A 14,803-nucleotide genomic window follows, 5' to 3' on the forward strand; every position below is an offset into this window, starting at 1 on the left:
AAAACTCTCTAGTTCAGATTTTTGTTGTTGTATATGTCTGAGCAGTGACCACTTCTCTCTCTCATCGTATTTATAAAGAGACTAAAATAAGCTCATTTATTATTATAGTTTGGATTTTGAAAATTCAAAATAAGCAAAAATACAGGAAAAAAAAACACGGCTCTAGATAGTAGAATTAATACTCTTTCTCTTTCATAAAGAGGGTTATTTTAGATATTTGTTTTTTGTTTCCTTTGATAAAAAAGAGATTTGTTTTTGTTTCATAAATAACATCATTCCACATTTCCAATATTAATTTTACACTTTTTAATTTACTTTTAACTCAAACTAAGTTTTATTAAATTTAAATCATTAATCACTTATTAGATAGAGATGTCTAATTTTTTTATTTAAAATTTGTGTGAAATGTGTCAAAATAATATTTTTTTTTTATAAAACAGCAAGAGTATAATATAAACTAATAACATATCTTAAACTGCAATGAAACAATATAGATACAATTTTAATTATAACAATTATCTCTTTATATCCCACTGATTGTGAGTCTAATACTTCCTCTGTATCATAAAGAATGATTTTTTGAGATTTTTTCTTGTATCACAAAAATTGATTTTCTGTATATTTTTATTAATTAATGTTAAGAAAATGTAAATTTCAAGAATCATTAAATGAGAATTTAAAAGTTTGATTAATTACTATTGGTTAATAATTATAAAAATATGTTATTATAAATAAATAATGCACTTCTAGTTAAACATTTAATGTTTTTCTTAATTTATGTAAAAATCTTAAAACATCATCTATTGTACTTCCTCCGTTCTAGTTTAACTGTCGTTTAAAGTTTTTGCGCACAAATTAAGAAAACTATTAAATTTTATGTTTTGCCCTTCATTAATATATTTTATAATTTTTCATTGGTTCAAACTTTAAAACAGCAGAGATAAGATTGAAATATTCATCAAACATCTGCATTGAAAGTCTAAAACGACAACTAATATGAAACAAAAATTAAATCCTAGAACGACAACTAAATTAGAACGGAGGGAGTAATACATAGAAAGTACTGAAAACAATGGTATGGTTGGTAGATAATGGCAATCGTACGTAATTGCGGTATAGTCAATGTCATTGCAGCGGCATTAGGACGATATGGATTAATGGCCAAAGATGTTTGATGTTATTCATGGAGTTCACATGGACGATGTATGGTGATAAGCAATTTGACATTGACTTTATTATAGTCCCCTTCGCAAGATATTTGAGCCGTTGTTTCTCTTTTGATATATATAGATTGCCGTTCACTTGGTTTAGGGTGGAATGTGAATTGTATTTTGGTCTTTTTCTTTTGTTTGAGTTCTATTTATGTTGATAATCTTTTGTCTCTCTCGAATCGAGTTCCTTTTTTTTTGTTTTTCTTTCAAAAATACCATCAATATTGGTGTCTTGGTGATTTGGCCGCTTTTTCCACTAGCGTGGCAAATATCTTGGCGGTGAATGTGATGGAACTACCAATAAGTCTAGCTGATACAAGAACAATTATAGAATTACGGTGTATGGATATATGATATGATCCAAGGATTGAGTGACAAACATATATGGAAGAGTTGGTCTGGGGGACACGAAGAAAAACAAAGAAGATGAAGACGTTGTAGCATGCTATGAACATAATTGTTGGTTCGTTAGTGGTTCTTTAGCGAGTAAGACTTGCCCAAAGAAATAAAGCGCATATAATTTCTCTTTTTTTTTCAATACTACCAGTTCTTGTAAACATTATGATCAAGTTAATGCAAATGTTTTAGATGTTAAGCAAATGAATTAATAAATCAAGAGAGGTTATAGTTACCATTCCCAGTGCAGTTAAATTTACCTCTCAATCTTATAGAAAAAAAAACTGAGAAAAGCAAAACAATAATTGTATGGAGTATGATGGGGCCACGAAGTTAAATTGTATTCAGGTAATTAGGTTCGTATCTAAACTTTTTAGAAGGAAAGATAATAAATGCGGAGAAATGATTGGTGTGGAGCACGAGAGGCCATGAATTAAGAAGCTAAAGTTTTGTGGCTCGCAGGACTTCACAAATTAAATATTAAAAGCCACACATAGACATAGACTGATAGATATGCACATCGGTTCTTCGGGTATGGGACTAATTGGTGGACTATAGTTTGGATTATAAAGTCTATAATAAAAAGATGAAAATAAATTGTAGAAAAGTGTTATAGGGAATGAAAGGAGAGTATATAATCCCTTTTTATCATGAAGAAAAATAACGACTGACACTCTGACAGTATTCTACGAGAAGAGTAACAAAGTTTGCATATAATATTTTCTGTTTTGTTTTAAATAGTATAATTTATTGTATATAGGGCCATTTAGCTCAAAGGAGGAAATAAGAGAAAAATAAAATATATATATACAAAGGAGAAAGTGAAAAAGTCCACGTGAGGAAAAGAGAAGAGAAAACAATAACAACTGTTAATTATGCAACAAGAATACAGATTATTATACATAATACAAAATATATAATAGTAAGATGGTTAGATCAGGTTACTCACTTATTAATTAGTAATTTTTTTTGTTGGTTATTCTTGCCAAATTCCCGTATATACGTACAAAACTTAGGAAATTACCAACACCAGTCGACATCTATTCTAAGGTTATCAAAATCGTGAAGCACGTGCTTCCTCCTAGTGATAACGCTTGGTTGGACGAAATTAAAATGCAAATTGGTTTTGGCATTTAAAAATCTGACCTACCACTCCATTGTTACGTTAACAACCAAGTATTGCTTAAAACAACGCTTATGTAAACGATAAACTCGTGATTCTATTCAAATATTGTCTTAAAAGTAATATGTTTAAGAGCGTGGTTGGTTAAGACTTAAGAGCGTGTTTAAAAAATATGGTTATTTATGCGAAGTCACCTCTCAACGCCAAAATCACAATATTTTGTGTTAATATAAATGATTAAGAATTGTGATCTAGCATAAACATAATGAAATCGTGTTTGAAAATCAAATTTACAAAATCTTGTTCAAGTACGATAGTTGTAAACTTTTATTTTGATGCTTTTTATGAAATCATGATATGGCGTCAAAATTATAGAGTCGTATGTTGACACTAAATCTATAGACTCACATTTAAAATTTTTAATATTAAAAGTGTCGAATCTAGTTTTAAAATCTACGAAATCTCGTTTTAAAGCTAAACTGTTTTATACAACATTTGTGACCATCCATTTTTAGCACATAGATCGTGAATTTATATTTTGGGAATAAAAAATCTCAAATCTTATAGGTAATTATTATGATACGGATTTTAATTTAAGCATAAAATTATTTTGTAAAATTTTAATTTAATTAAAACAAATTACGTTGGTTATTAATTAAAACACAACATAACATTTTCTTGTTACTTGTTCTAGGATAAGTAAAATTTTACATTCATATGTTTCTTCAAATTAACAAACGGACAAAACTGTATCCAAATACAATACCATATACAAAACCTAATTTAATAAGTGAACAACATTTAAATGCCGAATCTGGATGTTGCATCTAAATGTTATGTTAGACATGAATGCAATTGCAGGACACAAATGAACATTGATGAGATTGTGGAACTCCACGTTCATTCTTACGGATATTACTATGGTGGTCCAAAAAAAAGCATGTCGGCCCAGTCTTACATATTTTTAGGTGATCACGGACATGCATGCGGATCTAAAGCTTAACTCAAAACCTAACATACAGGGCTGAACATCTCTGACCCATCAAAACGACCTTACTTGTGTAAGACCAAATTTTCATATATGTGTTTTGTTTGCTTCTTTGATTTGAGCTTGAAACGTTGATGTTTATGACCAAATTTTTCACCCTTCTGAATTTTCTCTTATTCAACAGAATCAAACACTTCAATAATATGTAACCGAAAAGTTCAAAACCAATGCCAAACGCAACACATAACCAGATTCTCCAAGTTATCGAACCACAGTTGCCATGAGTCATCATCCTTTAATAATGAACATGCAACAAGTTTCAGATTTGATTCTTTGTTGACCAAAATTCAAATTTTGTTTCCTATAATTTTTTGATCACTTGGTTTCGTTTAGTGTAATCTCTAGAATTAAGACCAGCTAGTGATAACACAATTTTCATCCTATTCCATGATACTCTTGTATTATTCTTAAAAATAGTTGAAAACATTCAAAAGGAACTAAGTTATTTAAAGGATTCGACATAGAAAAACATAAAACACCAAATACGTACTCCAGAGAACCTATGGAACTCAAAGGCCCAAATACTAAGTTATTTTAATCCTATGGATTATCAGTTCTCTTCCTCTTCGACCTTGTTCTCGTTCATCAGCTGAGCTAATCTCTCGGCAACACTCAACCTAGCCCCTCGACAAGCACATTTCTTTGCGATGAAAAGCTCAAGAACATCCTCCGCCAACAATTTGTTCTGGATCACAGCTTTCCCGGTTTCAGGAATGCTATCATCTTTAGAAAACGCAACCTGCAAAAAATTCACAACAAATCCATAATAAAATATTCCAAAGCTACACGTTATAACTACTATTATTTCAAACGCTACTTCTACATTAGTGTTCTGTTCACATTTAAAATACTAAAACATTCACTAACGCAAGTATTAATTAAACATGCAAACAGAGTATCTCGTTGCAATTTGGCATTTAATTTGAACTTACAATAATGTAAAACGCCAAATCAAACTATAAATCAAGTCACTGTTATGGTAGCAAAGTTACCGTAAGAGAGCCGTTTGGGGAGAAAGCAAAAAGAATGGATGCACCGGGAAGGAAGTTTTCGTCCTTGAAGACCTCCAAGAACGTCTCCACAGCTTTGGCTTCACAGTCCGTATAAATCCCTAGAGATTTCCATATAGCCACACAATTCGCCATTACTCTCTCCCAGTATTTCTGTCCAAAGAACGGCTGTTTGATAGTCACCTTAACAAACTTCTCAAACGCACCTAAAGAGCAAATTGAAAGAAGTTAAACTAAGTTGGTCTAATAATCTAACTTGACGTGTAAATTAAGTAACTGGTGTTATATAAGGAATTAAGTACCTGTGACGATTTCACGGAAGAACGGGACAGATTCCGTTAACTCCTCTGCGGGTTTGCCCTTCCACTTGAGGGAGAGTGATGGGACGGCGTTAGCATCTAGGTATACTCCTACGACGGTAAAAATTATGAATTCTCCTTCGATCTCCAAGCCTCGGACACCTGCGCGTATTTATATGTTAGCAAAGGATCACATAGTCAGCGAAAAGAAGAAGACAAAAACAGAGGAAACGACAACCGAACCTGCGCCACCGAGGAAGAGTGGATTGGCCAGTGACCTGACGGACGGTGCAAACGTGACGGAATCTACATGAAGCTCCGCGACGGTAGGGAGCGGAGACGGAGAGACGACAACGGAGGAGGAAGACATAGTTGAGTTACGATTACGAGTGTTGGACTTAACTCACTTATGAGATTTGTCTCTCTATTTATATTTGATTGGAAGATGTAGTGACAATTGGTGGTTTAAACCTCGGATCCCCTTATACCTAACAAAGACTTTTTGTTTACGATCTTTGTTTGGTTGCATCTTAGGTTTTTGGTTTGGTTGGATGTGTAAGCACGTGGACTTAACTAACTTTTGAGATTTGTCTCTCTTTTTATATTTGACTAGAAGATGTAGTGACACTTGGTGGTTTAAAACTCGGATCCTCTTATATACCAAACAAAGACTTTTTATTTACGCTCTTATTCCTTTAAGTTTCGTTGCAGCTTAGGTTTTTGGTTTGGGTTAATATATTTTAATTTTAAGATATGAAATATATTATTGAATTTCATAAAGGCTTATCTTCTTCAGAGTTTTGGTATATCATTATAGGTAAATGATTTATGTTGTTAAAGATAAATGGAACATGATAAATTTTAAGCTAGTTTATATTTATTGAAATTTCTATATGAATTTTTAAAATATAGAGATATTTGTTGATGCTAAATCGCAACAATATAGATAATACAAGAATTTGGGGGTAAAAATAGAGCTGGTCCTTTAATTAACACTGAAACAAAGCAAGTGTTTACAGAGAGTTTGAGGTGTGCGACGTTATACTTCTGTCGCTCCAAAGACTTTTCGTATGAGATGAAAGAGACAACACACAAATGCTAAATGCGACTAATACGACTTGGACTTGCGGTTTAGCTCTTGAATGCTCTCTTTAATCATCTTTTTCGGATATCGTGCTCGATAGTGACCTCTCTTCTTTATAATGAGACATTGATTTTAAATTTCTTCTGTCTCTTCTGCAAATTATGATTTTACCCCTGTACTTGTTGGGCCAAATTAAGGTCTTGTAGACCTGCTAAACTTCTGGGTATTCTGTTCGGGCCTTATTAATGTTGGGGACAGAACCCATATCCAACCATCTTACTAAATAAAAGTAGAAGCTATAAGGTTCTTAAGGCGTCCACATGAGATTTAAAACAACCTATCGGGATTTGACATGTCACTAATTAACATTTTTAAAAATTTTCAGAATTTTGTATATTCAGATTTTTTAATAATCAATCAGGATCAAACATCTCAATATTTAAAATTTTTAAATTATAAAAAATTTATATATTAAAATACTTATAAATAAGTGTGTACAACGTCTACATCGGCCTGAATTTTTTTAGACAATGGCTGAGAAACATTATAAATAAGACTAATATGCTTCCAATTACGAATGAGCAGGAACCTTGATTTATTAGGCGTCCAAATTTAAAAAATTTAAAAGTTTAAAATATAATAATTATGTGAAGTGACCTTAGTGCAGTGGCAGGAGCTAAGTCCATTGTAGAAGACACCATCACACCCGGAATCAAGTCTCGGCTCCTACGAATGTAGGAATTTGGCTAATGGGCCGGCCAGTTGTGGCCCAATGGTTGACAAAAAAAATATTATAATTATTTTATCTATACTAAATAAAAGTAGAAGCTATAAGCTCCTCAAGCCGTCCACATAGGATTTTAAACAACCTATCGGGATTTGACATATCACTTATTAACATTTTATACAATTTCCAGAATTTTCTATATTAAGGTTTATTTTAGACAACCTATTATGATTTGACATGTCATTCATTAACATTTTTAAACTTCTAGATATTTTTAGAAAAAGGAAAAATTTTATATTTATGGAAATAAAAGAACTATGCACAATATCCCACATCGTCAAGAAAAGTTTAAGACAATGGTTTAGAACCAAGTATAAATAAGATTAATATGCTTCCAACAACGAATGAGCAGGAAAGCTTGATTTATCAAGCGTCCAAGTTTAAAATTTTTATTCGGTTTCATCTGGTTTTTTATTTGATCAAACTAAAACTTTAAAAAGTTTCAAAAAAAATATGATAATTTTTAAAAATTTTAAAAGTTTAAATATTATAAATATAGGAGCTTTTAAAAGTTCTTAGCTTTTAAAAAGTTTTTAAATATTATAATTTTAAAAGTTTAAAATATTATAAATATTGAAACTTTTTAAAAGGTTCAAATTTTATATTTCGAAACCTTTTAAAATTTTAAAATACTATAAATATTGATGTAAAACATAAATGATCTTATTTATCTACGTTTGTGCTTTTTATTTCTTATGAGCTATAAAACATATTTTTGTGTATGATTTTATAGATGAGTTGATATTCTTTCATTAATTTTTTATTTTTGGGTCTAAGCAAGAAGAATTGACCTCGCAAGACCTTGATTTGATGTTTGAGTCAAGTTTTGGGGTTTAAAGAAGAAAGATGGACGAGAAACACACATTGGTTATGGTTAGAAATTTTTTTAACCTTAACCATAGCCATTTAATAAACGGTTAAACGGTTACATTTAAATATGATTCCGGTTCAAGCGGTTACGGTTATATACGGCTATGGTTGTTTGAGAATATGATACAGTTGATATTATTTGATGATATAACATAATTGATATTATTTATTTATAATTAATATGTTCTTATAGTGTACTCATATTTTTATATATCATATGATTCATATTAAATAAATTATTATTAGTATATTTTATTATGTTTTTAAAATATTATAAACCAAGTAAGAATTTTGGTTGGAGAAGATTCTAAACGTGTGGATCTAAAACAAAATAATTATATGGATAAAATTATCAATAATTGGATGCATGTGTTGACTATGCTGCTCTTTATTAATTTCACAAATTTTATGAGAAAAGAAATAATTTTGTTCTTCGAGTTTGATGGGTTAACAAGTTGTGTGGTAGTCGAAAAAAAGGTTTTTTAGTGGAAGAATGTGAAAAAATTGACGAAGAAGAAGAAGAAAAAGAATATAACGAAGAACTAGATGGTAAAAGTAACAATGAAAATTACCACAAATTTTGACAATGAAAATAATAATACTAATTTTTTTTTATAACATAATATTTTATTACCGTCATCAATCATATATAATTTTCATAAAAATATATCAAATAAAATTTGGAGCTATAAGCTTCTTATAGCGTCCACATAGGATTTTAAATAACCTATCGGGATTCAACATTTCACTCATTAACATTTTTTAAACTTACAGAATTTTGTATATTAAGATTTTTAAAACGACGAATTGAAATCAGACATCTCAATAGTTAACTTTTTTTAAATCATAATTTTAATATTAAAAAACTTATAAATAAGTGTATGTACAACATCCCACATTGGCTATACAATTTTTAGACAATGGCTAAGAACCACTATAAATAAGACTAATATGCTTCTAACTACAAATCAGCAGCAACCTTGATTTGGCTGGCGTCCAAATTTACTTTTTTTTATTAGAATTAATGAAACTTTTAAAAGGTTCAAAATATTATAAATATTTAAATTTTATAAAAAAAAATTAAAATATTATAATACCCCCATAGAAAGTTTAAAATACTATAATTATTTAAACTCTATCAAAAGTTTAAATATCATTAATATTTTACTCTAAAAATTTTAAAATGTTATAAACATGTAAACTACATCTAAATTTAAAATATTATAATTATTTAAACTCTATGAAAATTTAAAAATTTAAGTATTATTAAATATTAAATATTTGATTTTTTTAATATTTTGAAAATATCTTATTTATCTCTCTTTGTGCTGTAAGTGCTGTAAAACATGTTTTTGTGTATGACTTTATAGGTGATTTCATATTGTTTCAGTAAGTTTTTTATTTTTGGGTCTAAGGAAGAAGGATTGACGTCGCAAGACCTTGATTTGATATTGTTTGAGTTAATTTTTGAGGTTTAATTGGGGCATTCTCAAAAATACCATTTTTTCATGCCTCTTTTTAAAAATACCCCTCCATGTTGATTTTTTTATGTACAAAATGACCAAATTACACTTTTTTGAGTGACAGCAAGAATGTACAATCATTAAAATCGAAAAATTTCCCGCCAAATAATAAAAACACATTCCCGCCAAAAAAATGAAAAAAAAATTCCGCCAAAATTGAAAAATTTTCCCGCCAAACAATGAAAAAATTCTTGCCAAAATTGGATTTATTCCGCCAAAAATTTTGAATTATATTTTTTAAAAACCTTGTAATCGCTTTTAAAAATCTTTAAAAACCTTGTAAACGCTTTTAAATTAAAAACCTTGTAAACGCTTTTAAAAAGTTTTTTAAAAGCGTTTACAACGTTTTTAAAATGTATTTAAAAGATTATTAAAAGGTTTTTAAGAAATTTGTTTTATAAAAACATTTTCAAAACCTTATAAATGCTTTTAAAAATATTTTAAAAACCTTTTAAAAACCTTGTAAACGCTTTTAAAAACAATTTAATAACCTTTTAAAAACCTTGTAAACGCTTTTACAAGGTTGTAAACCTTTTAAAAACCTTATAAAAGCATTTTATAAAAACCTTATAAAAACTTTTTAAAAGCATTTTTTTTTTAAAAAATTTTAAAAGCGTTTACAAGGTTTTAAAAACGCTTTTAAAAGGTTTTTAAAATGTTTTTAAAAGGTTTTTACGAGATGTTTTTTTTATAAAAACTTTTTATAAACCGTGTAAACGCTTTAAAAATATTTTAATAACCTTTTAAAAACCTTGTAAACGCTTTAAAAAATAGTTTAATAACCTTTTAAAAACCTTGTAAATGCTTTTAAAAACCTTGTAAACGCTTTTACAAGGTTGTAAACCTTTTAAAAAGTTTATAAAAGCTTTGAAATTTTTTTTTGGCGGGGAAATTTTTTGCGGAAATTTTTTTTTCTCAAAATGTTTTGTCAAACTTTTTTTGACCAAGATTTTTTTTGGCGGGAACATTTTTTTGAAATTTTTTGGCGGAAAATATTTTGGAAATTTTTTTTTTCATTTTATTGATTAAATTATTTTTCATGTAAGGGTAAAATGATCATTAAAAATAAGAGATGGCAAAAATGAAAATAACAAAAAAAGGGTATTTTTGAAAAAGGTTATATCAAAAAGGGTATTTCTAACAAATTTCCTTAAAGAAAAAGGAACGACGATGAACACATTTTTTATTAACTATACATATGTTCATATCACTTTCTCAGCAAGTAATTTGCAATTTTGTAGTATTAAAGATTTTGGTTCAAGAAGATTCAATACATGTGGATCTAAACCCGAGTAAGTATACAAGTGAAAATATCAATAATTGAGTGCATGTGGTGTCTATGCTGATCCATGAAATTTTATGAGTAAATAGACAATGATTTTGGTTTTGGAGTTTGATGGGTTAACAAATTATTTAGTAGTGTAAATTTTTTTTTTTATATGATTATTAAGTGGAAGATGTGAGAAAGCTGCCGAGAAAGAGGAAGAAGAAGAGTATAACAAAGAACTGGACGGTAAAAGTTATAATGATAATTATCATGAAAATTTGACAATAAAAATGACGATAAATAATATAAAGAGTAAGAAAACAGTGGAAACAAACAAGAAAACATAGATGGTGGCTGTCAATTAAATATGAGAAAACGAGATTAAATCATGATTCTGAAAATGTTTCGTTTGTCAAGGTCCGATCCGCCTAGCTTAGACGTCCAATTAAATCCATGATTCTTTTGATCAGATTTGATTTTATAGCACAACTGATTTTTGTATTTTTAAATTTTTTTGTGTATCTGAAATAAAAATTTGGCCTTAATAGTAATTTAAAGTTTTCTATAAGATAATATTTTATAACTGTCATCATTCATATATATAATTTTTCACCAAAATATATCAAATAAACCCACACGTATTAATTAATAAGAATCTCTTATCTAGGAAACATATATTAATTCACTTTTTATGAAAACAAAAAATCTGGCTTTCAACTACAAAAAAAAAATGTAGAGAATTAAAATCACAAACAAAAAAAGAGCAGAATATATGAACTGAATTTTTTTTTTCTCCGCAACTGAATTTCTCTTACGTTTAAAAGAAATATGGTCTATGGTTTTCTTTTGTCTTGTCTTACTTACTTATTGTTTATTTTTTTCCTTCTTAAGTTACAGGTTATAAGAAAAGAAGAATAAATAAATAAAATTTAATTGGTTTAACAAAAACAAATTTGCTAAACAAACTGATTCATAGTTTACTATAATCAGGGGAAACAAAAATTCGTAATACTTACTCCAAGCATAATGGTTCGGCATTTCTGCCATTACAGAAGACTAGAGCCAAGCAGGAAATACATCAACATCACAAACTGAGAAAGCATAATAAACTGGAAAGGTGGAATTAGCTAATATGCATACGATGTCAGTCGAATCAGTGTGAAATAAATTTGTCAGTTTTGCAAATTATGTGGCTCCAAGTTAACTGCGACTTTATATGCTTTAAATGTATTGTCGATTTATATACACCTAACACAATTGATTATAAATGTGTGCTGGAATGTTTGTACTTTTGTAACTTAATAGTCATTAATGCAAAATCAACCTCTATCAAATTCGAAAGAAATATTTACGTTGTAAAACTAGTGAATACATCAGTCACATTATAATTCACATGCGTCATGTTTGTTCAGTAGCCAAACTCGGATTTGTATTTGGTTATTTACACCTCAGAATCTCAGATAACCGGTCTTATGAATTATTTACTCTCTACCAAAGCTTTAAAATGTTCTTTATATAGTTATATCAGTGCCGGCGTAAGCATCAGCTCCACCCGGTGCAAAAGTCGAAGTGCATCATCGTTACATTTTGTTTGTAGTCAATCCTTCCATCCTAATTCATAGATTATGATGTACCTGTTTTCACAAAAAAAAATACAAGGAAAAATCAGTCATTGCTCAAGTGAATAACATCATTCTCTTTACATGTTTTGAAGCAAAATCCTCAATCAAAGTTTCAACATCCAATTCTTCCAAAAACTCATTCTCAATAGCCATCAAAGCTAGTCCATTTAATCTGTCTTGTGACATAGAAGTCCTCAAATATGACTTCAATAATTTCAGTTTGGAGAAACTCCTTTCAGCTGAAGCAACACTAACAGGAATAGTTAGTAAAACTCTATAAGCAATTGTAGTATATGGAAAACTATCAAAAGGTACAAGAAAATTTATTATATCATGAGCTTTCATATTTTCATTTGGTAAAAGCTCCTTAAGAAACTTTAGCTCAATAAAAAGTTCCTCTCCAACAATGTCTACTAAATCACCATTTTTCAAACTGTTTTCTAGATAACTACAATGAGACATTAAACTCACATCATCACACATTTTCAGTTTAGTGGAATCAAACAAAAAACCAAACATCTTTTCATATAACTGATATTGTTCAAACCTCTTATTAAATGAACTAATAGCATGATCAATGAGATACAAAAAATATTGAATTCGAAATGTTTCTTCTGCAGATAATAAAGTTTCATTACCACTAACTTCATCATATTGTTTTTTTCTACGGATAATTCTTTTTTCAATAAATATAGGTTCAACACCAATTTCAGTGGCAATTTCCTTAGCTTTTATCATAGCCTCAACAAATCCAACTTCTCTATATTTCTTAAAATAAGAAATTAAGGCACTTACCTCGGTCATTGCAACATCAATCTGCATATCTTTTGACTGTAATTTTTTGCTAACTATATTTACCACATGCAATATGTCAAACCAAATAACAGTAGATAACAAAAATTCAAAACTACTAAGCTCATTCAATGCTAAAGATTTAGCTTCACTTTGAATCATTGGATCATTATCATTTTCAGCCACTTCAAATAAAGACTCTCTTATATCCATAATCTGAAACCGTATAGCTTTAATACTCTCAACACGACTTTCCCATCGGGTTGTTGATAATTGCTTAAGAGTTAAACTTTTCACATTATTTTTCAAAATATCCCACCTCTTTATAGAATTAGCAAACAAAGAATACAAGCGTTGTACTACCCCAAAAAAATCTTTAACCTTCACCGAATTATTTCCAATATCACACAAAACCAAATTAAGACTATGACAAGCACATGGTGTATAAAATGCCCTAGGATTCAAATCCAAAAGTCTTTTTTGTACACCTTGTTTGTATCCTTTCATATTAGATCCATTGTCATAACCTTGACCTCTCACATTATCTATATCAAGATCTAGAGATTTTAATACATCCTTTAACACTTCAAAAAGCCCTATACCTGTTGTGTCATCTACTTGAATAAATTCAACAAAGTACTCTTCTACTTTAAAACAATTTGAGGAAAAAGACACACACCTTATAATTATTGACATTTGCTCTTGATGGCTAGCAGCAGGGGTGCAATCCAAAATCACAGAAAAATATTTGGCTTCTTTAATTCTCATAACTATTTTTGATTTAATTTTTGAAGAAATTAAGAGAATCAGTTCATTTTGAATACTATGACTAAGATAATGATGATGAATACTTCCACTAGTAATCCTAAAAACATGCTCTTTCATCACAAGATCAAATTCTGCTAACGTCTCTACTAATCCTAAAAAGTTGCCATTACTATTTTGATATAATGTATCGTTGGTTCAACGAAATGCCAAATTATGCTTTGCAAGATATTTTATAATTGCAATAATTCTAATTAATACATTTTTCCTCAAATGATTTACTCAGAAATTGCCATATAATGTATCGTTGGTTCCACGAAATGCCAAATTATGCTTTGCAATATATTTTATAATTGCAAGATATTTTATAATTGCAATAATTCTAATAAGGCAAGAAGTATGGAAAAACCCATATCCAACAAGGCCATACATGGTGCAAAATTTTTGAATTTTGAGTTATATATGTATGGCCTTGTTGGATATGGGTTTTGCCTTATATGACACTCGGTCTAACAAAGACTTCTTAAATATTCCGTTTCAAAATATAGGATATTTTAACTAAAATACGCAGATTAAGAAGTCTTTACTTTTAACAAGTTCAACCAATCAGAAATAATACTGTATAATATAAAATACTAAACTAATCTAAAAGTTGCATAGATACTTAAAAACATCATATATTATAAAAAAACTTCTCTTAAACATCTTATATTTTGAAATGGAGGGAGTATATTAATCTAAAGTTCTGGCTCAACAAATTTAATGAAAGTCTGTTAAGCTTCGGAGAGGGCAATCTCAGGAATTTGCGTTGACATCTTAGGCAGCCCTAAGTCAACAGTCGCCTATAAAAGCAGAGGACATTTATTGGGATCACCATCCTGACCCCCATAGATTATCTATAGAGCAATACTTTGCATCGAATACTGAGTTTATTGCCTTTTGTGTAATTCATTTCCGTTTCTGAGCTTGTCATGGTTCTGGTCGTTAGTTTGCCTGTAAATTGACG

At 29.4% G+C, this 14,803-nt stretch overlaps 1 protein-coding gene across 1 annotated transcript; it reads right to left on the reverse strand.

The window, feature by feature from the left end:
* Window positions 4,137-5,578, reverse strand: LOC104712132 (chalcone--flavonone isomerase 1-like). Its single transcript, XM_010428960.2, has 4 exons — window positions 5,331-5,578; window positions 5,091-5,249; window positions 4,771-4,994; window positions 4,137-4,517 (listed from the first exon to the last, which is right to left on the reverse strand). Exons 1-4 carry the CDS (start codon window positions 5,455-5,457, stop codon window positions 4,329-4,331), a joined length of 699 nt encoding a protein of 232 aa, XP_010427262.1. The 5' UTR covers window positions 5,458-5,578; the 3' UTR covers window positions 4,137-4,328.

This window comes from Camelina sativa, chromosome 9 (assembly GCF_000633955.1).
Source record: "Camelina sativa cultivar DH55 chromosome 9, Cs, whole genome shotgun sequence".
Taxonomy (NCBI): Eukaryota; Viridiplantae; Streptophyta; class Magnoliopsida; order Brassicales; family Brassicaceae; genus Camelina; species Camelina sativa.

Bases quoted from the DNA above. Each gene is read 5' to 3' on its own strand.
- LOC104712132 (XM_010428960.2), bottom strand. From the start codon at position 5,457: ATGTCTTCCTCCTCCGTTGTCGTCTCTCCGTCTCCGCTCCCTACCGTC. The intron at 5,250-5,330 runs GTTCGGTTGTCG...AAATACGCGCAG, and splicing joins ACTCTTCCTCGGTGGCGCAG to GTGTCCGAGGCTTGGAGATC. The intron at 4,518-4,770 runs GTAACTTTGCTA...AATTTTTTGCAG, and splicing joins CCCCAAACGGCTCTCTTACG to GTTGCGTTTTCTAAAGATGA.